The sequence below is a fragment of the Pelophylax lessonae genome (genome assembly GCF_965119305.1).
Source record: "Pelophylax lessonae genome assembly, chromosome: 2".
Taxonomy (NCBI): domain Eukaryota; kingdom Metazoa; phylum Chordata; class Amphibia; order Anura; family Ranidae; genus Pelophylax; species Pelophylax lessonae.
In genome coordinates, this window is record NC_138769.1 from 382,637,251 (window position 1) to 382,662,945 (window position 25,695).

At 41.9% G+C, this 25,695-nt stretch overlaps 1 protein-coding gene across 2 annotated transcripts in view; it reads left to right on the top strand.

Annotated features, from left to right (window-relative positions):
• AP2B1 (adaptor related protein complex 2 subunit beta 1) overlaps window positions 1-25,695 on the top strand; it is a 158,728-nt gene that overhangs the window by 4,302 nt on the left and 128,731 nt on the right. For both annotated transcript variants that reach the window (XM_082246175.1, XM_082246176.1), the window contains exons 2-5: window positions 5,029-5,088; window positions 11,946-12,051; window positions 14,969-15,104; window positions 25,054-25,299. In XM_082246175.1, coding sequence (XP_082102301.1) covers window positions 5,052-5,088; window positions 11,946-12,051; window positions 14,969-15,104; window positions 25,054-25,299 — 525 coding nt within the window. In that variant the 5' untranslated portion in view covers window positions 5,029-5,051. The remainder of the gene's footprint in view (window positions 1-5,028; window positions 5,089-11,945; window positions 12,052-14,968; window positions 15,105-25,053; window positions 25,300-25,695) is intronic.

A 25,695-nucleotide genomic window follows, 5' to 3' on the forward strand; every position in this document is an offset into this window, starting at 1 on the left:
ATCTGTCCCATTACTTTTGGTCCCTTAAAAAGTGGGAGGCACATATACAAACTGTTGTAATTTCTACGCCATTCACCTGATTTGGATGTAAAAACCCTAAGGCTCCGTTCACATCTAGGCGTTTTGGGGCGTTTTTCTGCTCTAGGATCAGCTCTCAAAACGCCCAACAAGACAAATCCTATTCATTTCAATGGCCCCTGTTCACATCTGAGCGTTTTGACGCTGTATACAAAACGCCCAACGCTCAAAAAAGTACATGAGCTTCTTTTTGGGCAGATTACAGGCGTTTTCCATTGATCTCTATTCAATCTAAAAACGCCTGCACAAAAATCGCGGTAAAAATCGCGGTAAAATCGCGGTAAAAAACGCCGCAAAAATCGCGGTAAAAACGCGCGAAAAACGCTACGCTCAGGTGTGAATGTAGCCTCAAATTAAAGCTGAGTCTGCAGTTAAAGCACATCTTGTTAGTTTCATTTCAAATCCATTGTGGTGGTGTATAGAGCCAAAAAGATTAGAATTGTGTTGTCCCAATATTTATGGACCCGACTGTACGTGTGTGTGTGTGTGTGTGTGTGTGTGTGTGTATATATATATATATATATATATATATATATATATATATATATATATATATATATATTTTTTTTTTTTTCCTCGCTGCATGATTATATATATGTATTTTTTAAAAAATTTTACTGTAATGCGCGTATTGACAAATGGGTGAATAATGTCAAATAGTTTGAGTAAGCACTGCACTAATTGGAATAGCCACAGGTGCAGATTTGCAGCATGTGGTTGTTAAAACCCACCCTCTTTCCTGCTGCACATATATGCGTTGCATGGACTACAGAAGGTTTAGAGATGGCTGTGTCCGACTCTGCAGGCAATATTCCTACCAACACACCCCAACGCAAATTGGGGGATTTTGCTTTCTACTTCTACATGAATTCACACAAGATTCACAGAACTTTCATGTAAGATAAACATTTTTCTAGTTGGAATTGTGTCATAAGAGAAAGTTATGTGAAAACATTTATAAAAATAACCCTTAGTATATGTGCATTTATTTAACCATTAGACATAATATACCCATCCATTTCTGGAGTTATGGGGGGGGGGATGTCAAGTGTTAGGACTGGTTACCCTGTTATTCTGATAAAATTATCTTAATTAGGTTCAGGTACTCCCAGCATTGCAGTAGTCTTCGTGATTAAGCTCTAGTGTATGATGCCTGTGGACATGAATATTGTCATATCACAGTCTGTTTTTGATGTATTTATTCAAGTTACATAGTAGTTGAGATTGAATAAAGACTATAGTCCATCCAGTTGCGTAGGTTTGTAGTCCATCCACCTGTGTAGGTGTGTGTGGCTGTAATCATTTCACATACCCCTGAATGTCCTGATCCTTGAGATGTACGTCCAAGAGTCTTTTGAAAGTTGATTTGTCTTATTGCAACCTCTTTCAACCAGGGTGCCGGGTTGTCAGGGGTGCCGCGGCATCCTGGTTGAGAATGCATTCAGATAAGACCAAGCCCCCACTGCGCTGCCAAGCTGTAGATCAGGGCAAGTCACATCAGGGCAGGCAGAAGGGGCAGCTTTGCCAGTGGGCTAGGTCTTGCACCATCCCAGAGGCTGCTCAATGTCACTGGCAGTGGCTAGACATATGCCGGTTTTCGGTAATTCGATATATCGCGGTATTGCATAGCCACGGTATTGTTATTGTGGCATTTTTAAAATACAGAGTTTCTCTGCTCCTGGGTCTGACTTGTGAATTGATACATTTCAGTGAGCTGGATGACTCATTCACTCACACAGCTAAGCCTTTCAGCATTAAGTCTCCCAGTAACTATAAACAAAAATGATTACATTTGTATCTTTTCCTTCCCTCTGCCAGGGAGAAAGGAAGTTTAACCTCTTAAAGACTGGACCTTTTTCTGACACTTGTTGCTTGCAAGTTAAAATCATTTTTTTTTTTGCTAGAAAAGTACTTAGAACCCCAAACATTTTATATATTTTTTTTAGCAGAGACCCTACAGAAAAAAATGGCGATTGTTGTAATATTTTATGTCATACTGTATTTGCGCAGCAGTCTTTCAAACGCAATTAATAGACTTTAATGAATAAAAAAAAAAAAAAAAACGTAACAGTAAAGTTATCCCAATTTTTTTTTTGTTACACAGAGAATCGTGATCTTTATTCCAAGCAAAAAAATCGTGATTCTTATTTTGGCCAGAATCGTGCAGCTCTAATTTTATATATATATATATATATATATATATACACACACACACGCATAGCAGCCCACATTACATTATTATATAGCCATCAAGCAGTGTCTGGCCTACCTGGTGATGACTGGTCCTGGCGCTCTGATCCGATGGCCTGGTCTTTAAAGGGGCAAATCCTTGCGATCCAGAAGTGGTTAAACCTGCAGGAGGACCGGTGTTTTTATCTATTAATGACTTTACTATTGCTTTAGGCCTGGTTCACATGTATGCGAGTTGGGGGCCCACATTTGCACAGGCATAGCAGCCCATTGATGTGAATGGGCTTGAGCTGCTATGCCTGCGTTTTCAGCTGAAAAAAGGTGCATGCAGAATTTAAAAAAATGCAGTGGCCATGAAATCCATCCTTCTTTTGCACCATGCGACTTACCTGCCGTTGCTGCACACGCAAACTGTTTTTAAATGCCGTGCCCACGTATACAAAAAATGCAGAAAGCTTGCCAGAGCAGGAACTGCAGGTTAGTCGCATGGTGCAAAAGCAGGATGGATTTCAAGGCCACTGAATTTTAAAAAAATGCTGCATGCACCTTTTTTCTGCGGAAAATGAGGGCATAGCAGCCCGTTCAAATCAATGGGCTGCTATGCCTGTGCAAATGTGGGCCGCCAACCCGCATACATGTGAACCGCCAACCCGCATACATGTGAACCGCCAACCCGCATACATGTGAACCACCAACCCGCATACATGTGAACCACCAACCCGCATACATGTGAACCACCAACCCGCATACATGTGAACCACCAACCCGCATACATGTGAACCAGGCCTAAAGCAATAGTAAAGTAATTTATAAACAACACCTCCTTCAGGTTTAACCACTTCTTGACCACAAGGATTTGCCCTCTTAATGACCAGGCCATCGGATCGGAGCCGAGCGCCAGGACCAGTTATCACCAGTTAGGCCAGACACTGCTTGATGACCTATTTTAGGCCTGGTTCACAGAGTCTGTACTGACTGACTATATAATAATGTGCATAAGTGAACCAAAGCCCCTAAATTCAGCAATGAAATTCAAGTGAGGTAGAAATTTAATAATTTAAATTTAATAATAGAATACCGTGATAATACCGTATACCGTGGCAAAACCTTAATCAATTAATCGCAGCATGAAAATCTGATACCGTCACAAGCCTAGCAGTGGCAGAGGAGGGGTCTGCATGAGCAGAAAGTTTGGGCAGATGGGGATTGTTGAACCAGTTGTACAAGTCTGTTAGGGGGCAGAATTTCTTGCGGTTTGTGGGGGAGAGATCTACTGGAGGAGGGGAAGATGTTGGGAAGATAACTGTCAGCACCAACACAGATGGCACCAGGTGACACTGAGAAGACTGCAAAGCACAGAGGTGACAGGCAGAGACAATGCCCAGGACTGCAGGCTGCCATTGCTTGATAATGAATATTGTAGATGTCTCTTGGTCTGACAGGTGAGATACGGTGCCCGGGTGTTGCTTGCGGCATGATGGTGCCCGGGTGTTGCTTGCGGCATGATGGTGCCCGGGTGTTGCTTGCGGCATGATGGTGCCCGGGTGTTGCTTGTTAGTGGTGAGTTTGCCTACTTACAAGGCCAGATTTATACTTTTTCCCCCCACTTCCTAAGACCACTTTTTTGTGTCACTCTTCTAATTCCGGCTCAGCAATATATATGTATGTATGTATGTGTGTGTATGTATGTTTACATGCGTGTATGTGTGTGTTTGTACGTTACTTTTAATCTTGACCCCCCCCCCCTTATCCTGTACGATCACTACTGCTTTTTTTAGGTGCTCATTCACAATGTCAGCAAGGACTGTGGCTCCTCTGAAAAGCAATCCATGCTCTGATATCTTTTCAGAGTAATTTGACATGTGGTGAAGAGGTAATATGTTGCCTCCTCCGGTGCCTTTTTTTAACCCCTTAAATGCCGTATCACAGTGCCATAACTGCTTGCAATGCATATGTTTGCCGGTTGGTTGGCCCCACTCACCTGGGGGTACACTTTCGGCCATGTCCACAGCATGTATATGACCCTGGCTGCTGCCTCTGCAGCTAAAGGGGGGGGGGGCAGAGGAGGGTAGTAAAAACATGGCCCAACCACATGGTGTTACCTTCTCCTAACATCACATGTGAACAAGCTCTTGGTTCACATCTGTGTTGCTGCATGCTGTGTATAGGGCAGTTCATTTATTTCAATGAGCTGCCATACCCACAAACGCAAGGAAAGTCCTCCCTGATCATGTCTTTAAAATTGCACCACACTGAAAATGCACAGCCTTTGCCAATGTGTGGGGGTACCATTAGGAAATAATGGTACCCCTGCATGTCTGCTAAAGAGCAACACGTTTGTCTGCGTGTCAGGAACACACATGATTTGGTGCACTATCCCTAACACGCAGTAATGTGAACCAAGCCTTAGACTGGAAGTGTTTTTCAAGGGTGCCCTGATTGAAAAAAAGGTTGTGAAACATTGTTCTGTTGTCATATCGGAATTCAAGCTGTGACAGGAAAGTGGAGCTTGTGGAGAAGCACTTTCCCTCCCTGTTTACTAATGGTGCTAACAGTATTTCTCCAGTCAGACTGTAGAAAGGATGCCTCCTCTCCCCCCAAGTAGGGGTTTGTGTCTAATAAGTCTATTCGTGAACAAGTTACCAATTCTAAGATGTTGTTAGGCCATGCACTTTCAGTATTGTGTGCTGTGTACATAATTCCAACCATTTTATGTCCTGTACAGTAATATATCTTCTTCTTTTTATTTTCTTCCTGCAGGTCCATAAAAGAAGTGTGCAACCATGACAGACTCAAAGTACTTTACCACAAATAAGAAAGGTGTGATCCTGCTTTGTTAGGGTTTTTCTATATAATATTTTTCATCAATGAATGTATTTCTTAATTCGAAAATTATTTGGAATTATATTGAAACAAGGAATGAGAAGCTGATGTGTCACTCTATAGTAGGAATAGCACATGAGTTATAGACATGCAGTGCTTTTTAAAGTGGATGTAAACACCTTTCTGTAGTGTTTTCATATCTCTCTCCAAAGCCCTGAGTCCCCTGCCTTTTTGCTGCTTGGTTATCAGCATGATAACTTCTGACAAGTTCTCTGACAACTGACATAAACCAGGCTGAAATGTGTGTCCTGGAAGTTTGCTATCAATAGATTAGCAGAGAGCTTGTCTTGTCACAGCACAACTCTTCATTCCTCTGCCTATGTGGAGGGGGGGGGGTGCCTTTCCTCCAATCAGCTGTCTTGGTTGTATGCCAATAATCCACTCCCAGTGCTGAACAAGAAGAGAACATTTCTAACAGGTTGTGCACTTTCTAAAGAATATATAATATATAAAGCTGAAGACAGCAGATCTCTGTGTATCATCTGAGGCTGTTCACTTCACTGGGTATATGTGAGGGTTTACATCCACTTTCCACAAAAAGAGATTAGTGCCAATAGTTAAGAGGGACGATGTATAGTACTAGTGCCCTCTGAAGATGTATGTTAAGATGAAATGCGTAGGAAAGGAGCTATGCACTGATGTCATGCCACCACTTCCAGTATCAGAACTGGTGGCCCTCCTTCTTTTTTTTTTTTTTTACAGATGCAGTTTATTTGGTATAAAACAGAAAAGCAAACAATACAAAACCAAATTTCAGTTGGTACAAAATAGGTACAGATCAAAAGAGCACAACACTTATAGAGTTGTACGAGGGCAGCCCAAACATCATAGCTAAATCCTAGGAACACTCCCAAGGGGGTGGATTTCTTGGCATCTGAATGCTTTTTTATTAATCCTATGTGATACCTGAGTTTATTTTATTAAAATAATACACTATATATGGCCCCCTGGTGTTGGCTCCATGCGGTGAGCGCTTCTTCATTATACAGCGTTTGACTGGGTGACCTAACTGCCTTCAGTAGTTTGAAGTGCTAATACCAGGCAATCCCTAGTAAATGGATGGAGCTGGATGACCATATGAGAAGGGCTGAGAGTTGCTGATACAAACACCCTGGGGCTTATTTACTAAAACTGCATTATTCAAAATCTGGTGCAGCTCTGCATAGAAACAAATCGGCTGCCAGTTTTTTTTTTGTCAAAGCCTAATTGAACAAGCTGAAGTTAGAAGCTGATTGGCTACTGTGCACAGCTGCACCAGATTCTGAGTGCTCCAGTTTTTGTAAATCTCCCCCACTGTTTGCTGCTTTAGCAGCTTCGGAGCTGGTGAGTGCAGTAGTAATATCAGTCACAATGGTGTTGTGGAAGTCGCAAATGGATATATCTAATTTCAGAGGACTTTATTCACTTCATTCAGATTTATAAACATATTGCATTTCAGAGGACTTTATTCACTTAATTTATACTCCTTTATGTTATTTCATGTCGTGACTTTTTTTTAGAGATCTAATATACAGTAGTATCTCACAAAAGTGAGTACACCCCCTTAAATTATTGTAAATATTTTATTATATGTTTTCATGTGACATCACTGAAGAAATGACACTTTGCTACAATGTAAAGTAGTGAGTGTACAGCTTGTATAACTGTAATTGTGTAAATTTGCTGTCCCGTAAAAATAACTCAACACACAGTCATTTATGTCTAAAACACTGGCAACAAAAGTGAGTACACCCTTAAGTGACAATGTCCAAACTGGACCCAAAGTGTCAATGGTTTGTGTGGCCACCATTTTTTTTCCAGCACTGCCTTAACCCTCTTGGGCATGGAGTTCACCAGAGCTTCACAGGTTGCCACTGGAGTCCTCTTCCTCTCCTCCATGATGACATTACAGGGCTGGTGGATGTTAGAGACCTTGCGCTCCTCCACCTACTATTTGAGGATGCCCCACAGATGATCAATAGGGTTTTGGTCTGGAGACATGCTTGGCCAGTCCATTACCTTTTACCCTCAGCTTCTTTAGCAAGGCAGTGGTCGTCTTGGAGGTGTGGTTGGAGTTGTTATCATGTTGGAATACTGCCCTGTGGCCCAGTCTCTGAAGGAAGGAGATCAGTCTCTGCTTCAGTATGTCACAGTACATGTTGGCATTCATGGTTCCCTCAATGAACTGTAGCTCCCCAGTGCCAGCAGCACTTATGCAGCCCCAGACCATGACACTCCCACCACCATGCTTGACTGTAGGCAAGACACTATTGTCTTTGTTTTCATCACCTGGTTACCACCACACATGCTTGACACCATCTGAACCAAATAAGTTTATCTTGGTGCCATCAGACCACAGGACATGGTTCCAGTAATCCATGTCCTTAGTCTGCTTGTCTTCAGCAAACTGTTTCCGGGCTTTCTTGTGCATCATCTTTAGAGGAGGCTTCCTTCTGGGATGACAGTCATTCAGACCAATTTGATGCAGTGTGCGGCGTATGGTCTGAGCACTGACGACAGGCTGACCCCCCAACCCCTTTAACCTCTGCAGCAATGCTGGCAGCACTCATATGTCTATTTCTCAAAGACAACCCCGGGATATGACGCTGAGCGCGTGCACTCAACTCGTTTGGTCCACCACAGCGAGGCCTGTTCTGAGTGGAACCTGTCCTGTTAAACTGCTGTATGGTTTCGGCCACCGTGCCGCAGCTTAGTTTCAGGGTCTTGGCAATCTTCTTATAGCCTAGGCCATCTTTATGTAGAGCGACAATTCTTTTTTCAGATCCTCAGAGAGTTCTTTGCCACGAGGTGCCATGTTGAACTTCCAGTGACCAGCATGAGAGAGTGAGAGCGATAATACACCTGAGACCTTGTAATACTAACGAGTCACATGACAGCGGGGAGGAAAAATAGCTAATTGGGCCCAATTTGGACATTTTGACTTAGGGGTGTACTCACTTTTGTTGCCAGTGGTTTAGACTGTGTGTTGAGTTATTTTGTGGGGACAGCAAATGTACACGGTTATACAAGCTGTACACTCACTACTTTACATTGTAGCAAAGTGTAATTTCTTCAGTGTTGTCACATGAAAAGTTATAATATATTTACAAAAATGTGAGGGGTGACTCTCCTTTTGTGAGATACTGTATCATTTAGAAGGGATATCACCCCCTGGTTGTTTTTAGGTACTGTATTTGTTTTACAGTCTTATTACGTTTTGTTTTTTTTTTATACTTACCCGCTGCTAGCTGCCTTATAAACTTCCAGTGCTGGCTTTCTGAATACTCTCCCAGAGCTAAGACCTGCACAGACAACTGACCTTGTATGATTGTGCCATATATGGAACGGCTTCTCAGCCTTGAAAGTAGATTCTAACTCTGGATAGTGCCTAAACAATACTGTAGATGGTGCAGTTCCTCATTATTCTCTTATATGGGTTAGAAAATGTTTGTGACAAGACATGTTGCAAATTACAGTTCATACAAAATCTTGCTGCTGTCAGAATATGGCTAGCTATTGTTTTCTATTTCATTAGAAAGATAATTTGAGGCAAGTTTTTAAAATAGGAAAGTTTACAATAAATTCAGTATTAAAACCAAAAATGTAATTTATTGCAGCTTGCCAATTGTTAGATGTGATGGCTGCATTTGTGTTTTTTTTTTTTTTTTTTTAAGGCTTCTTTCCTTGGTGACTTCGCCAGTAACACACCTCTATTAGGTCTAGTTCACACTGTGTGTTGGCAGCACTCCATTCTGGCTGCAGTGAGGCGGCTATAGAGGGCGATGCAAATTTTACCAAATCACACAGCTCCTTTTTATTTATTTTTTTATGAACGTCTGTCACTGTACAGCAACTATGCTGCTGTACAAGTGACCTGTGAGGCTTTCCTCTGCACTGCGATAAAATGCAGCATGTCTGCATTTTATTGCAGCTTACTGCACCACAGCTGGTGGCAATTATTTTCTGTGTGCCCTAGCGGTGACTGGCATTCTTCCAGTGATGAAAAAACACCAGTCACCACAATGTACTGTATGTGAACAGGCACTTAGGGTGCCTACAATCTGGATATAGGAACAACAAACCCCTTTGGACAGCAGCATTGTCAGTCTGTGGGGGGAGGGTAGTGTTAGATGTGTAGCACCCTCCTAGGTAGGTGCTAGTGAGAGAGTATCGTTTTTGGCTCTGTCTACTTACTAGAGGGGCTGCAGGCAAATCTATATTGCTCTTTGCTTACCATAGAGCAGGATTTGTGGGTTAGGTCTGCTCATTGTGCTCAGTATGCGATCCATTGTGTCTAGAGAGTGTTTCACACTGGTCCAATAGAAAGGCATGTTGGACAGAGGGAGGAAACCTGGCCAATGGATGCGTAGGCTTTGATACAGTCCTGGTGATTTGCAGAGGCAGGTTGCCTCAGTGGATTCTGGGATACTGTAAAAAGCCAATAGCACATGTGCTACGGGGTCTTTGCTTTGAGAGCAGAGTCCCAGAGGGAAGGGGGGTAGCTGCCTCCTCCTCTGTAGCAGTGGCACGTGGTCGCAGGAGGTCACCCTGAGGACCAGAGGAATGGAGCTGAACCCAGAGGTCCAGGAGAGCTGACTGGAGGGGAGACACTGGAGACCCTGGAAAAACAGTATCTTGAGTACAAGGGCGCATGTCAAGGGGCCTGACCTGAGGGGGGCTACCTCAGGAGTAGGATAGTCAGTGGACTGGTGTCGGCAGTCTAGAGAGAGGATATGGAGGAGAGTGTCCTGAAGATAACACAGTTCAGCAAGTCGTCTTAAGAAAGAAACTCAAACTAAATTCACCTCAGTGGCAGGGTGAATCAACAGCCTGGCTGTATCTAAAGATAGAGGTCCTCCAACATTGTGAATAGTTAATTCGGAGTATCCCACTATTCCCTTCTCCCATCCCTAGTTTATAATAAAACACAAAAACAACCATATACCCCTGGACTGGTTACTGGAGCGAGTCGAGGAGGAGAAGAGAGAGACTGTGCATATCAAGGTTGCTAATGGTAACTCAGGGGGACCCGAAAATTTGAAATCTGGCAGTCCTCAAGGGGGCAGTGCTACAGATGTACTACAAGATTTAGATACATTAACATATTGAAGTCTAACTCCATCTAACTATTTATAAGCAGTTACAGCTACAGTTTTGTTCCTTCTGGGATAAAGGTTTTGCATAGATTAAAAAAAGCTGACAATTGTAAGCATCTCGGTCAGTGGTCGATGGTTTGTCTAAAACCTGTAAGTGCTACATCTGAATGACAACTTGTTCTGTTAAAAAAGGTAGCTGAGTAAAGGAAAACAAGCCTAAAAAAGGAATCTAATGCACCCATCAAATCTAAGAACTGGTAAGCTGCAATATAGTAAACGTTTGCTTTTTAGGGTTATTACTGCTCTAACGTCTGTGTGGCGAGACTTCCTGAAAGCTGGATCACGGTAATTGGTTGTCACAGTGGTCACACGATCCAGAGTCCATCCGGCTGGCTCCTGATCATAAACAGAGACTGGGAGCTGTTTGTCACAGCTCAGTCAATGTGCAGAGAGCTCTTAGTGAGCATGCTCCCAGCACCGAAAGACCGCCATGGACAAATATGTGTGACATGTGGGCCTTAAGGCAGTAATAAACCCAAAAGCAAATGTGTTCTATTGCAGCTTACCAATTCAATGTGACGGCTGTATTTGTTTTTCTATTTAGGCTTTCTTTCTTCTATTTTAATCTTGTAATTCAACCAGCAAGTCTGTTTTTTTCACAGCACAAACTCTCCAGCAGAATGTATCCGTTTACATCGATGAGACAAACCACTTAACACTGGGCAGGTGTCATTAAAATGATCAGCTTTTATTAACGTAAAACCTTTATCTCAAAAGGGGAAAAAAATGTTTGTTGTAACTGATTATAAAGTGCAAGCTGCAGTTTGGCTTCAATTTGATATTGTATTTAAATCTGCTAATACATTTAACACTACCCCCCCCCCCCTTCCTGACTGACAACGCTGCTGTTTGCAGTGCTTCCTGTGCTCATTCCTCCAGAGTTATGTCTCACTTATACAGGAGGTGTTATTAGCCAGATCACCAGGTGAAAACCGGGGGAAAAAAAACCCTAAGATAAGAAAACTGATGTAACCACAACATCTAATGATTGCAGTAGAATATATTTTTGATTTTGGTTTTATTACCACTTTAATGCCCAGCCATCCTGCGACTGCACATATGCATTATGTGATCGGCAAGTGGTTAAATGATAAATGTCCCTTAGTAAGCCTTGTGTATTAATGCCGTGTTATTGTTTCTGTGCTCATCATATCATGGTTCCTACTAATCCTATGCACTTTTTGTTCACTTTGGGAAAACCATCAGCCCCTATAGCTAATACTGGGCCAGCAATAAATCAACATGAAACATGTTATTTAGACCCACTAAGCATGCACAGTGGGTCTAAATTCTTAGCAGTTATAGCACTAACCACAAAGGTGCTGTTAGGACTTTCCAGCTTACACCTTATCCTATTGCTTACTGAAATATATTATATTAAGCCCATACAAAAGACACTGCAAATTTAACTCTTCTGCTGTCCGTAAAGCTAAATGTTGCTTCAATCACTCAAAGTGATCCTTGAAGTTCGCTGAGAAGCACATAGGTCATTTGTGATTGCAACAGCACTTAACAGTGCGATAGCAGGACTGGTAAGTATTCAGTGTCTTCTTAAGTATTGGCTCGGTGTAAAGCGTAAGTGTTTCAGTATGTGACAGGGTGGCTAAAATCTGACGTTTTCTACCTGCAAGCATTCTAATAGATTTATTCTGATTCTAGGAGAGATTTTTGAACTGAAGGCAGAATTGAACAATGAGAAGAAAGAGAAACGCAAGGAAGCAGTGAAAAAAGTCATCGCTGCTATGACCGTGGGCAAGGATGTAAGGTATTTACAAGTGTGCCTTTGCAGCATATATACAGGCGATGGATCTGTAAAAGGAAGTCTTTTTAAGTATTTCATCAATGGTACATTATGTGCTACACTTGCTTAATTGCTTTCAAGCATTAAAATGGCTGGAAACAAATAGATTGTCAAGACATGAAATGGAAATCAGCATGTGCATTCATTCATAAGTTTAATCTACATGGAACATTATATTGCAATAGTAAGACTCTTTACGATGTTATCAAACACCACTGATTTCTTTTAAAGTGATTCTGTTGCCTCAGCAACAAAATTAAAGTGAGGGCAAAAGTAACAGAAAAAGACTCCCCTTCCCAGTGAATGGGAAGGCAAATCTTCATTTCCTTAAAGAGGTGTGCTGCATACAGTTGTGCTCATACATTTGTATCCCCTTAGAGAATTGGTAATATACAGTATGTACCATTTTAAAGACCACATGAGTGAGCAGGCAAAATGCATTTCTTAGGCCCCTTTCACACTAGTTTGACCTGAAAGTCACGCGATTCTGCTGCGATTTTTTTTTTTTTTTTTTTGCTGTGTCTTTACCATGATTTTGACTGGACTTGAAGCAATGCCTGTGTAATCTTGAGGTCTATGGTCCTCAAGTCGCATCAAAGTCGAACCAAAGTAGTGCAGATATGAACAGTACTCATTGGAAATCATGGGGTATGACTTGTCATGTGACTTTGCAGTCCCAAGTTGCACAAGCGTGAAAGGGGCCTTATGGGATTCATATTCAAATGTAGGCCATACCAGAATGGAACAATCATAAAACAAAACATGGCAACAAGTAAACAAATGAAATGACCCCTGTTCAGTCTGCACCCCCTTTGTTCTTAATACCGTGTATGGCCCCCTTAAGTATCAATGACAGTTTGTAGTCTTTTGTAATCGATGTTTGTGAGGCCCCAAATTCTTGCAGGGGGTAAAGCTGCCCATTTGTCTTGGCAAAATGCCTCCAGGTCATGCTAAGTCTTCGGTCGTCTTGCATGAACCACACGTTTGAGGTCTCCCCAGAGTGGCTCAATGATATTACGGTCAGGAGACTGTGATGGCCACTCCAGAACCCTCACCTTTTTCTGCTGTAACCACTGGAGGGTCAACTTGTCCTTGTGCTTAGGGTCATTGCCATGCTGGAAAGTCCAAGAGTGTCTCATGCACAGCTTTAGTGCAGAAGAATGCTAATAGTCTGCCAGTATTATCTGATAACATGCTGCATTCATCTTGCCATCAATTTTTACAAGATTCCCTTTGCCTTTTAGAGCTCACACATCCCTAAAACACCAGTGAGCCACCACCATGCTTCACAGTGGGTGTGGATAGTATTCTTGTCAAGGATGACCCCTCTCCAAACATAGCGCTTATGATTGTGACCTTAAAGCTCTATTTTGGTCTCATCACTCCAGATTACAGAGTGCCAGAAGCTGTGAGGCATGTAATGGTGTTGTTGTGTATTCTGTAACCGGGATATTTTGTGGCATTGGCCTAGTAAAAGGCTTTTTTCTGGCAACTTGACTATGCACTCATTTTTGTTTAAGTATTGTCGTATTGTTCTCCTTGAAACAACCACACTGTCTCTTTCCAGAGCAGCCTGTATTTCTTCTGAGGTTACTTGTGGCTTTTTCTTTATATCCCGAACAGTTCTTCTGCCAGTTGTGCAATTTTTCTTGGTCTACCTGACCTTGGCTTGGTATCAAGAGATCCCTGAATTTTTCAACTTCTTAATAAGTGATTGAATAGTACTGACTGGCATAATCAAGGCTTTGGATATCTTTTTATATCCCTTTCCATCTTTTAAAGTTCCATTACCTTGTTACGCTGGTTTTTTGACAGTTCGTTTATGCTCTCCATGGCTCAGTATCTAGCTTTCTCAATGCATCCACTTAAGAGCTAAAAAACTCGCAGATTGTGGGAAATTAAACTTTAATTGCCATTTTAACCTGTGTATGTCACCTTGTGTGTCTGTACTAAGGCCAAGCATTCCCTCACTAGGTGCCATTGTACCTGCCACTAGTCACTACATTACTACAGAATGCAGCAGATTATTTGAGAAACTACAATGGCCAGCAGTACTGTACTAAGTGAAGATTTGAATTCCCACAAGCCAGAGAGGTGAATATTTAGCTGCTTTCTTTACAGGGTGCCCCCTTTGCTGCCAAGGGTTTTTCTTAAAGGTTTAAATAGACGCATTTCTAAATAGTTCAAGTGGCTAACTTAAGCCCCTTTCACACTTGTGCGACCTTGAAGCAATGCCTGTGTAATCTTGAGGTCCATGGACCTCAAATCACATCAAAGTCAGTCCAAAGTAGTGCAGGGACTACTTTGAAGTCGCTGTGACCTGAAGTCACATAGGTATGAGCGGTACTCATTGGAAATCATGGGGTACGACTTGTCATGCGACTTTGCAATCCCAGGTCTCAGGACACATCACATAAGTGTGAATGTGGCCTTATGGTGGATGAATAAATGAGCTATACAAATCACTGGAATGTCAAAGATAAGGATACAAATGCCTATTTGTTTACTCTTTTTCCATTATATCTTTATTCTTCCTTTTTTTTTTTTTGGTGGATGAAGCTCATTTTTTGGGGGTTTTTCCAGCTGTCTGTGAGGCTGATGGGGAGATCTCCCCCCAACCCCAGTGTTGCGTTGAGCTCATTGTGCAAACATAGTTCACCGTTGTCATAAAGAAATGTAATGCTGCAATAGCTGGAGGATGTACATGTAGACAGTAAGTGGCTGCAATAAAGGTGCAGAAGGTCAGTACTGCTAATATGCAAAGAAGGGTGAAAAAAAAGTAATTTAAAAAATGTTTTTTTTATCTAGGCTTTCTATGTACTTTAAGCTTATTGGGTTTACAACAGTGACCACTATAATTCTTTTTGTTTTCTCTCTTCAGTTCCCTGTTTCCTGATGTAGTAAACTGTATGCAGACAGATAATCTGGAACTTAAGAAACTTGTGTATCTTTATCTCATGAATTATGCCAAGAGTCAGCCAGACATGGCTATAATGGCGGTTAACAGTTTTGTCAAGGTAAGCTCCTGCATTACATCTTGCTGGTCATAGCCATTCAGAAAAGTTGGAGAAACTCCTCTAGGTTCTACAATACCCTAATATGTACATACAAATGTGATATGTATATTAGAATGACAATGGAGTCTTGGTGTTATTAAACTCTCAGTTCTTAAGCACTTTCAGTGGCTGATTGATTAATTTACTGAGTAAACAGCTTCTTTATCTTTTAAACCTCACAGGTTTCCTGTGTCAAGGTGGCTTCTTCTTTGCAGCATTCTATGGAACTTGCATGCAGGGATAGGAGTTGTCTTCCTACACCATGTACATCAATAGAAACACATGGCCCCATAGACTAGGATAATCAGGCACTCTCCTACTCCTCCCTCAAGTTAACAGACGGACTGGAGACTTCACTGTCCACTGATAACTTTTTCCTTTGAAAACTGGAAGCTCCGGAAAGCAGCAATGGGAGAGAAGGAGTCAGCAGCATTAAAGTATAACTATAGGCAAAACATTTTTTTATTTTGGATAGAGCAAGGGAGGGTTTTAAACCCTGTAAGATTTTTTTTTTTTTCCACCATCTGTGTCCCATTGCAGAGATTTCCCTTTGATTAATGTCCCATAGCCAAACAGGAAGCTAGAAGAAATCCCTGCAAATTAAGGGAATTTCTTGGGGACCCCCATGTCACCAGAACTAGTGTCACCATTGGAAGACTTCCCCTCTATTACTTTTCTGAGGACAACCCAAAATTAGGGATTTTCTTTTACTTTTACTTTCAAAGAAAATAGTAAACAGGACACAGAGAGAGAGTGAATCTCCCTAACAGGGGCACAGACAGCAATAAAACCTGATAGGTGTTCTAATCCCTTTGCGCTCTATTCAAAACTAAAAAAAAAAGTTTTGCCTTTTAGGTATACCTTAAAGCAGTATTCAACCCAAAAGCAAACCATTCTATTGCACTTACCAACTCCAAGATGTGATGTCTGCATTCGTTTTCTTTTTTAGACCTTCTCTCTATTTTCATCTGGTGATCCAGCTAATAAGTCTGTTGTTTAAAAGAACAAGCTTTCTTCCAGATCTATGAATTTACATGGATGATAAAAGAGCAAGCTTTCTTCCAGATCTATGAATTTACATGGATGAGACAAACCATTTACCACTGGTATATAAATGTGGTAGTAGCGCGCTGCCACCTATTGATAGAAATTAGAGGTTGCAGCTGCTGCAATCATCAAATGTGTGATCGGACTGCCTCTAAATTAACAAAAAATAAATACTAGAAAAATAATAACTAGAAAGTGACAAAAAAATGACTAAATAGGTAAGTGTTTCATATTCATAAAGTGCCATATAGACATATAATGCAAAAAAAAGGCCAATGCAATAAATAATAAAGCTTCTTATAGCTTGTGCAATCAAAAAAGTCTCTATTTGATAAGGTGCTTCATAGGGATGACATCAGTGTACAATTTTCCATTCGTACTCCCTTCAACAGGTGAAGTGCAAACTCACCTCCATTATAGACCCCTAAGGGTCAACAAAGCATAAATGCAGATCAATCTGATGGGCCAAACTCTGGTGTTCAGGTTCCTTTAGGAACAATGGAATTCCCTCTCCAAGATGGCTCCACACAGCTCACAAATAGGTCATGGAGAATAAACAGAAAAAACAGCCTCCAATAGTGCAGTACTTGGGTTATTAAGCTCAACACACCGCACAGAACCCACTTCATAAAATGCACTCACATTTATTAGGTAATAAACAACAATATAATAAAATCCAGCTTCTTACGTAATCCAGTGGAAACTGCCGCCACCAGGCTCAACCTATACGTGTTATGCCACCAATGCATTTTTCCTCCAGAAGCCACATACGCAACACGTAAAGGTGGAACCTCTTGGCGGGAGTTTTCACTGGATCACGTGAGAAGCTGGATTTTGCTATATGCTTGTTTTTTATCTAATAAATGTGAGTGTATTTTATGAAGTGGGTTCTCTACGCTGTGTTGAGCATAATAACCCAGGTACTGCACTATTGGAGGCTGCTTTTTCTGTTTGTTGCCTATGACCTACAGTATCTCACAAAATGAGTACACCCCTCACATTTTTGTAACTATTTATTATATCTTTTCATGTGACAACACTGAAGAAATGACACTTTGCTACAATGTAATGTAGTGAGTGTACAGCTTGTATAACAGTGTAAATTTGCTGTCCCCTCAAAATAACTCAACACACAGCCATTAATGTCTAAACCGCTTTCAACAAAAGTGAGTTCACCCCTTAATGAAAATGTCCAAATTGGGCAAAATTAACCATTTCCCTCCCCAGTGTCATGTGACTCGTTAGTGTTAAAAGGTATTAAGTGTGAATGGGGAGCAGGTGTGTTAAATTTGGTGTTATCACTCTCACTCTCTCATACTGGTCACTGGAAGTTCAACATGGCACCTCATGGCAAAGAACTCTCTGATGATCTGAAAAAAAGAATTGTTGCTCTACATAAAGATTGTCTAGTCTATAAGAAGATTGCCAAGACCCTGAAACTGAGCTTCAGCGCGGTGGCCCAAAATCATACAGCGGTTTAACAGGACAGATTCCATTTAAAACAGGCCTCGCCTTGGTCAACCAAAGAAGTTGAGTGCGCAATCTCAGCATTATATCCAGAGGTTGTCTTTGGGAAATAGACGTATGAGTGCTGCCAGCATTGCTGCAGAGGTTGAAGGGGTGGTGGGGTTCAGCCTGTCAGTGCTCAGACCATACGCCACACACTGCATCAAATTGGTCTGCATGGCTGTCATCCCAGAAGGAAGCCTTTTCTAAAGATGATGCACAAGAAAGCCCGCAAGCAGTTTGCTGAAGATAAGCAGACAAAAGACATGGATTACTGGAACCATGTCCTGTGGTCTTATGAGACCAAAATAAACTTATTAGGTTCAGATGGTGTCAAGCATGTGTAACGGCAACAGGGTGAGGAGTACAAAGACAAGTGTGTCTTGCCTACAGTTAAGCATGGCGGTGGGAGTGTCATGGTCTGAGGCTGCACAAGTGCCAGCACTGGGGAGCTACAGTTCATTAAGGGAACCATGAATGCCAACATGTACTGTGACATACAGAAGCAGAGCACGATCCCCTCCCTTCGGAGACTGAGCCACAGTGCAGTATTCCAACATAAAAACGACCCCAAACACATCTCTAAGATGACCACTGCCTTGCTAAAGAAGCTGAGGGTAAAGATGATGGACTGGTCAAGCATGTCTCCAGACCTAAACCCTATTAGGCATCTGTGGGGCATCCTCAAACAGAAGGTGGAGGAGCGCAAGGTCTCTAACATCCACCAGCTCTGATGTCATCATGGAGTGGAAGAGGACTCCAGTGGCAACCTGTGAAGCTCTTTTGAACTCCATGCCCAAGAGGGTTAAGGCAGTGCTAGAAAATAATGGTGGCCACACAAAATATTTACACTTTGGGCCCAATTTGGACTTTTTCACTTAGGGGTGTACTCACTTTTGTTGCCAACGGTTTAGACATTAATGGCTGTGTGTTGAGTTATATTGAGGGAACAGCAAATTTACACTGTTATACAAGCTGTACACTCACTACTTTACGTTGTAGCAAAAGTGTCATTTCTTCAGTGTTGTCACATGAAAAGATATCATAAAATAATTCCAAAAAATGTGAGGGGGTGTACTCACTCTTGTGAGATACTGTATGTGTGAGCTGTGTGGATGCATTTTGGGGAGGGAATTCAATCATTCTTAAAGGAACCTGAACACCAGAGTTTGGCTCATCAGATTGATCTGCGTTTATGCTTTGTTGACCCTTATGGGTCTATAATGGAGGTGAGCTTGCACTTCAACTGGTAAAAGGAGCACAACTGGAAAATTTTCGGTACACTGTGGTGTCATCCCTATGAAGCACCTAAATTAAATAGAGACTTTTTTTGATTGCACAAGCTATAAGAAGCTTTATTATTTTTTGTATTGGCCTTTTTGCCTATTATGCGATCAAAAATCCAGTGCGATCACACATTTTAATATTCATTTAAAGAGGAAGTAAACCCTCCTCTGCAAGTTGTACCTATAGGTAAGCCTATGATAAGGCTTACCTATAGGTACTGTAAATATCTCCTAAACTTGTACCGTTTAGGAGATATTTACCTTAAATGCAGCCAGTGACATCACTGGCGCATGCGCTCTGAAGGAACGGCCGCTGGTGCCGTTCCTTCAGAGCCCCGTGCCGTGACCGTTGGCTCCCGCGCGCATGCGCGGGAGTGACATAATAGCGGGTCCAGCCAATCAGATGGCCAGATGCCGCAAAACCGGAAGAAGGGTGACAGAACATGTCACCCATGGGAGAAGTGAGCGGTCGGGGCTTCGTTCTAAGGTAAATATATCATAATGAGCTAGTATGCGATGCATACTAGCTCATTATGTGTTTGTCTTTCAGGTGTACTTTTTGAAAAAAAAAAATTTGAGGTTTACAACCTCTTTAACACTGGTATAACCTTTATTCCAAAAGGAAAAAAAAAGTTTACGGTAACTGATTATAAAGTGTCTTTGGTCTTGGGTTTAATATTGCTTTTGAAGTTGTAAACTGCACGTGCTGAGCTTTAAATTTTAACAAATGGTTTTCTGGGGAATATTTTATTTTATTGTGCTCAATAAGCTTAAAGAAGAACTCCAGGCTCCTTCAGAAAAAAATAAAAGTCAGTAGTTACAAATACTGTAGCTGCTGACTTTTATTATAAGGACACCTACCTGTCCAGGAATCCAGCAGTGTCCTCACCCCAGCCTATTTTTCCATCGGCTCGCAAGTGCTGCCGCCATCACCTTTGCTTGCAGATTAAGAGCCTGCTCCCTACTGCGCATGCGCAAAGTGTGCTGCACTTTGTGAATGGTCTGGCAGCGGGGGAAGGAGGAGGGGAGCTGGGAACGGTTACCTGTCAAAGCCAGGTAACCGCTCACCCCCCCCCCCCCCTCCGAAAAGTACCAAATGTGGCACCGGAGCAGAGGCACATAGGCAGAGCTCCACACCTTTTGGGTGGCGCTCCGCTTTAAAATGCTGATGTTTTCATGCTACTTAAGGCTCTTACTCTCATGGACAGCTAATAGAAACAAAAAGTATGGACTTGTTTTTCTTATAAACACTAGTTTAGCAAACAGAAAAAAGATACCTCCCAAACTTAAAGGACACTAATAATAATACCAATTATATAATTGCAATAATTACATGTGCTGGGCTGGCTGCGCCTGCTTACTGACACATAGGACATTGCTCTTGCGTGCAGATGTAAGCAGTCCAGCACAAGTTTTTTATTGGGTGGATGTCAGTAACATGAGTGGCCCCTGCCATCTGAAGAAACAACTAAGCATCTGCGGGAGGAGGATTCAGTTTGGGATAGTGAGAGCTGCTTGGGACAACAAAATCTTCTTAACTGTTAAAAAAAAAAATCCAAAAAAAAAAAATATCCAAAGTACCAGCTAACATTGGTTGCTGCAGAGGATATTTGTACTTCCTGCACAGGGTTCAAACACTCTAAACCTGTAAAATTTGCAATGCCGTTCCTATCCACACAAGCCTGGCCCAGTATTGTGTTAGTTTTGCACTGACTATTTGTGCAGTGTCAAGAGGGGAAAACAAACTTCTAATACACTAGGTATAGATAGAGCCACTTTTATGTCCCCTCTGAGTTGTTGTGCAATTTCTAAGATTGCCAGTAGGTGTCCCCACAGCTTTGGGCTTACCTTGGGAAGAGTCAGGGCATCCATTTGGGTTATTAAGAACGAGAAGAGTAGAGTACAGATGGTTATCACCCTAATGGGAGAGTAGGGGCTTATTTGAAAGCATGTAATGGGCTAATGTGTTGCTTCCCCTTTTGGCTAAGCTGGAACTATTTCCCCAGAGGGACAGAGCCAGCAGTACCTTTGGGGAGCAGGACTTAATAAAAATGATTATAATTTTTGAAGAGCTTGTAGCACTCTCTGGAAGGTTATTAAGCCAGTTTCTGTCCCGTGGCCTACTGTACAATTCAGTGATGGAGCTTCCAAGACCTTGTACGCACACACACACCCATCTTCTGAAAATGCAAGTTGCCTGGCAGCCATGCTAATCTACTGCATTTAGTGCTTTCTGAGTTGCCTTCCTAGATAACTTCTGCAGATTAATTGCAATGACAGAATTCTTGACCTCTCTTGCTGCATGCTTGTTTTGTTTAAATAATTTAGAAAGCATAGAAGGAAGAGACAGCCATGCATACAGTATTGTCAGCAATGGCCGCTTTTCCATTTTTCTCAGGACAGGTCTCCTTTAAAGCCTATACAATCAGAATATATGCATTCAAATCTGTTACAAAATCTAGTCCTGTATACTTTGAAAAAATACTTTTGAGTCACTGGACTAGAAAATGTGTGTAGATGGAAAAGTCATTAATTTATCTGCATACTTGCTCTGCTTTGTGACCCAAAGCACTGAAGCATAACAGCCAAGCAACTAGCATTTTCAGAATGAGGTCAGTCTACGTCCTGAATTTGAATTGGGTCTTTGTATTATCAGACGAAATGAGCACTTTTAGATTGTACATATCAAATGATGATTTACTATTGTTGCACGTTGAGATGATGGTATGCACTTATGGATGATTTGTGTGATTTCCATAACAATCCTTACTGCCGAGATATTGCAGAACCCTTTATGCAAGTGTGCTGTGTGTATCACAGGCTGCACATGTCCTACCTGTTGTTAATGGAGGAATATCTGGTTTTATCTTTCAATATTTTTATTGAATTTTTCATTTTCTTTGGAAATAACGCAGAGTCAAATACAGAACAGGATCTCTTTTACGTGTGTACATCATCCACAGTAGTTATAGAGGGAAGACTCCTATCAAAAGTAAACACTCTCGGTCTACATATAAATATATTCCGCATTTCCTATTCAGTTGAACACCCCTAGGTGTCAATTACACCCAGGTTTGGGGGGGGGGTGCATATTTCTAATAGTAATGCAGAAAAAATAACAGTATGTGATGCATAGGCGAAGTTAGTGGATGAGATGCATCCATATAAGGTCCCTAGCAATTGCAAACAGTCATACAATTTTGAACTATGAAGACCTCTCTGGGTTATTTGTAACAAAGGAGAATCTTAAGGGAAAACAGAAATGGTAAGAAGAGTAATTTTTCCAGCACCGGCAAGGAGGGTGGTCCCCAGGCTTCGTTGGTGCATTGATATATATCAAATCCACAGATCCCATGTCGGAGTACCTGGTTTTAATGTGTTGTGTTGATACTGTGTGATAAAATTTGTTGTTGATTTATGAGTAGATGTCTCCCTTTGTTGGGTTGTTGTGACAATACTGCAGGACTCTTTGATCTAGGGGTGCCTAGTTATTTTGCATGCTGTGCCATTTTAGGTAGGTTAAAATGCGATTTCCTTTGCTGCTATTCACACCTTTTTATTTTTAGCACTTTCTGATTTACTGATCTGAAATAATTATGCTGACCAGAAGTTCTGACGACACTTCCTGCATGCTTGTTCCAGATATGTGATGCGGAAAGTGTTCACGCCAGAGACAGCCGGGGTAATTCGTATTTTAACTGAGAGGTCAGCAGTGGCAGCCTCTGTATTTCTCTGATGAGTTGCCAATAAGAGTCCATTCACACTGCCGCGACTTGTCAGGCGACTTGTGTGCCCTCAAGTCACCCCAAGTCGCTTGACATAACAAAAGTAATGTAAATCAATGAGAGCCGTCTTAGTTGGCACTACTGAAGTCGCTCCGACTTCAGAAAAGGGTCCTGTACTACTTTGAGGCGACTTGTATCCGACTTGTCCCAATAGACTTCAATGGGAGTCGCCTTTAAGTCAGATCCTTATCTTATTTGAAGCGACTTGTGATTCGACTTTGCAGGAAGAAGAAGGAAAATTAACCAGGCATTCCCCACATTGCTGCCATGCCTACAGTTCCTATATACCATTATTTCTGCCTGGTCTGTGTGAGTGGCACTGGTGGGCAGTGGCAGTGGTGGACACTGCTACGTGGCACTGGTGGACACTGATTCGTGGCACTGCTACGTGGCACTGGTGGACACTGATTCGTGGCACTGCTACGTGGCACTGGTGGACACTGATTCGTGGCACTGCTACGTGGCACTGGTGGACACTGATTCGTGGCACTGCTACGTGGCACTGGTGGACACTGATTCGTGGCACTGATACGTGTCTCTGGTGGACACTGATTAGTGGCACTGCTACGTGGCACTGGTGGACACTGATTAGTGGCACTGATACGTGGCACTGGTGGACACTGATTCGTGCCACTGATACGTGGCTCTGGTGGACACTGATTAGTGGCACTGGTGGACACTGATTCGTGGCACTGCTACGTGGCACTGGTGGACACTGATTCGTGGCACTGATACGTGGCACTGGTGGACACTGATACGTGGCACTGGTGGACACTGATTCGTGGCACTGGTGGACACTGATTCGTGGCACTGGTGGACACTGATACGTGGCACTGGTGGACACCGATTCGTGGCACTGGTGGACACTGATTCGTGGCACTGATACATATATATACATATATATATATATATATATGTGTGTGTGTGTGTGTGTGTGTATATATATATATATATATATATATATATATATATATATACCCCTATACAGAAGTTCAGATGTCATGCCTGCCTCCAAAGACGCCCAAAAAATGCCCAATAAACGCCTGAAACAAAAACGCCCAGGTGTGACAGGAGCGGAGCCCCATCCCTGCGCTAATAAAAATTCTAAGAAAAATTATCTTTTTTTTTAATGGTTCTGGACATGCTACAGAGCTGAAACTTCACAGGTACACCTTTTAGACCCCCCAGACACTAAATCCAAAGAAATCTCTCTTTTTTTTTTTTTTTAAATAAATTTTTCAATAATTGGCTCTCTATCAAAAACGACAATTTTTAAGAACTTTTTTGTGTGATTGAGCATTACCCAGAACCATCATATTCTGATTGGCCAAATACAAAGTCGTACAAAGTCGTCTATCGTACAAGTCGCGCTGAATACGCGCAAAGTCGCGCTAACAAGTCACCCCTTATGAGGCGACTTAGAGGTTGTGGTAGTGTGAACCGGCTCTTAATAAGTGCATCCAACTAGTTCAAGCTTTTGAAACCTTGTTTCATTTTATAGCCCTGACTTCATACAGAAACCCTACATGTTTCAAAATCTCACAATTTTTAATTAGAGATGTACTGATACCGGTATCGGTGCCGATACCAAGCATATGCGTCAATACAAAATGAATAGTGCAAATCGCACTGCAAAGAATCTCATGTGATTTGAACAGGAATGCGGTGTGATTCCTGTTTTGTTTCGCATTTGATTTCCCCCATCGCTCGTGTGTGTGCGTATACAAAGGAATTAAAGTGCCATCTAGTCAGGTGAAACAATGTAGGAACTCCCAGTACATATCTGGTAGCAAATCCAGGCTGCTGGAGGTAGAGGTGTTCTGCCCCCAAGCTGACATCACTTCTGCCCTATGCCCATGAGGGTCCCAGAACTCCAGCCCAGTGAGCACCTCCAGCTGCCCTGATTTGCTACCAGATATGGACTATGAGTTCTGACATTGTTTAACATGACTAGATGCTGCTTTAATCCATTTGTATACACACACACGAGCAGTAGGGGAAATCAAATGTGATTCGGACAGGAATTGCACTGCATTCCTGTTCAAATTGCATGCAGTGCGATTTGCGACAATTTTTTCTTTTGTATTGACGTAAATTGCACTGCAAAGTATCGGTGCTCCATATCGGGAAGTATTTGACCAAAAGTATCGGTACTCGTACTCGCTAATAAAGCGATACCATTTCTAATACAACTGCTGTATCACTGTAACTCATTTTCTGTTTTGATTGATGACTGAGATGGTGCAACATTGTGCTGCTCTAGTGACATGACATGTTTTTTTTTAGGACTGTGAGGATCCCAATCCCCTTATTCGGGCCTTGGCTGTGCGTACAATGGGTTGCATTCGTGTGGATAAGATCACAGAATATCTCTGTGAGCCTTTGCGTAAGTGCCTGAAAGATGAAGACCCCTATGTGCGTAAGACAGCAGCAGTGTGTGTTGCCAAACTTCATGACATCAATGCACAAATGGTGGAGGATCAGGGCTTCCTGGATTCCCTGCGTGATCTCATAGCAGACTCCAACCCCATGGTAAGGATCACGACTGATTTCTTTTTTATTTTTGGTGCCTTAAGGCTAATCTCTCTTGAGACTCTTCCATAAAATTAAAAGAACCTTTGTATTTTGCATTGTTGCTTTCCTGTTAAAAAAATAGAAAAAATGTTGACTAAATCCTTTTTTTTTTTCCTTTTAAGCAAGTAGTAGTATTTTTTTTTTTACAGCCTTTTTAAAAAAACATTTTACTCTTCAGTGCAGTATGTATTAATGAATTTGTAATAAATTGGGCTATGGCATGTAAGAGTTTCAATGCTCAGGAAGGTTGGGATCCCGCTATAAACTGTGATGTGATCTGCTGAGAGCTCTACTACCCCTACATGGAACTGAGAGACAACCCCTACGTAGAACTATGACTCAGTTGAATGCTGT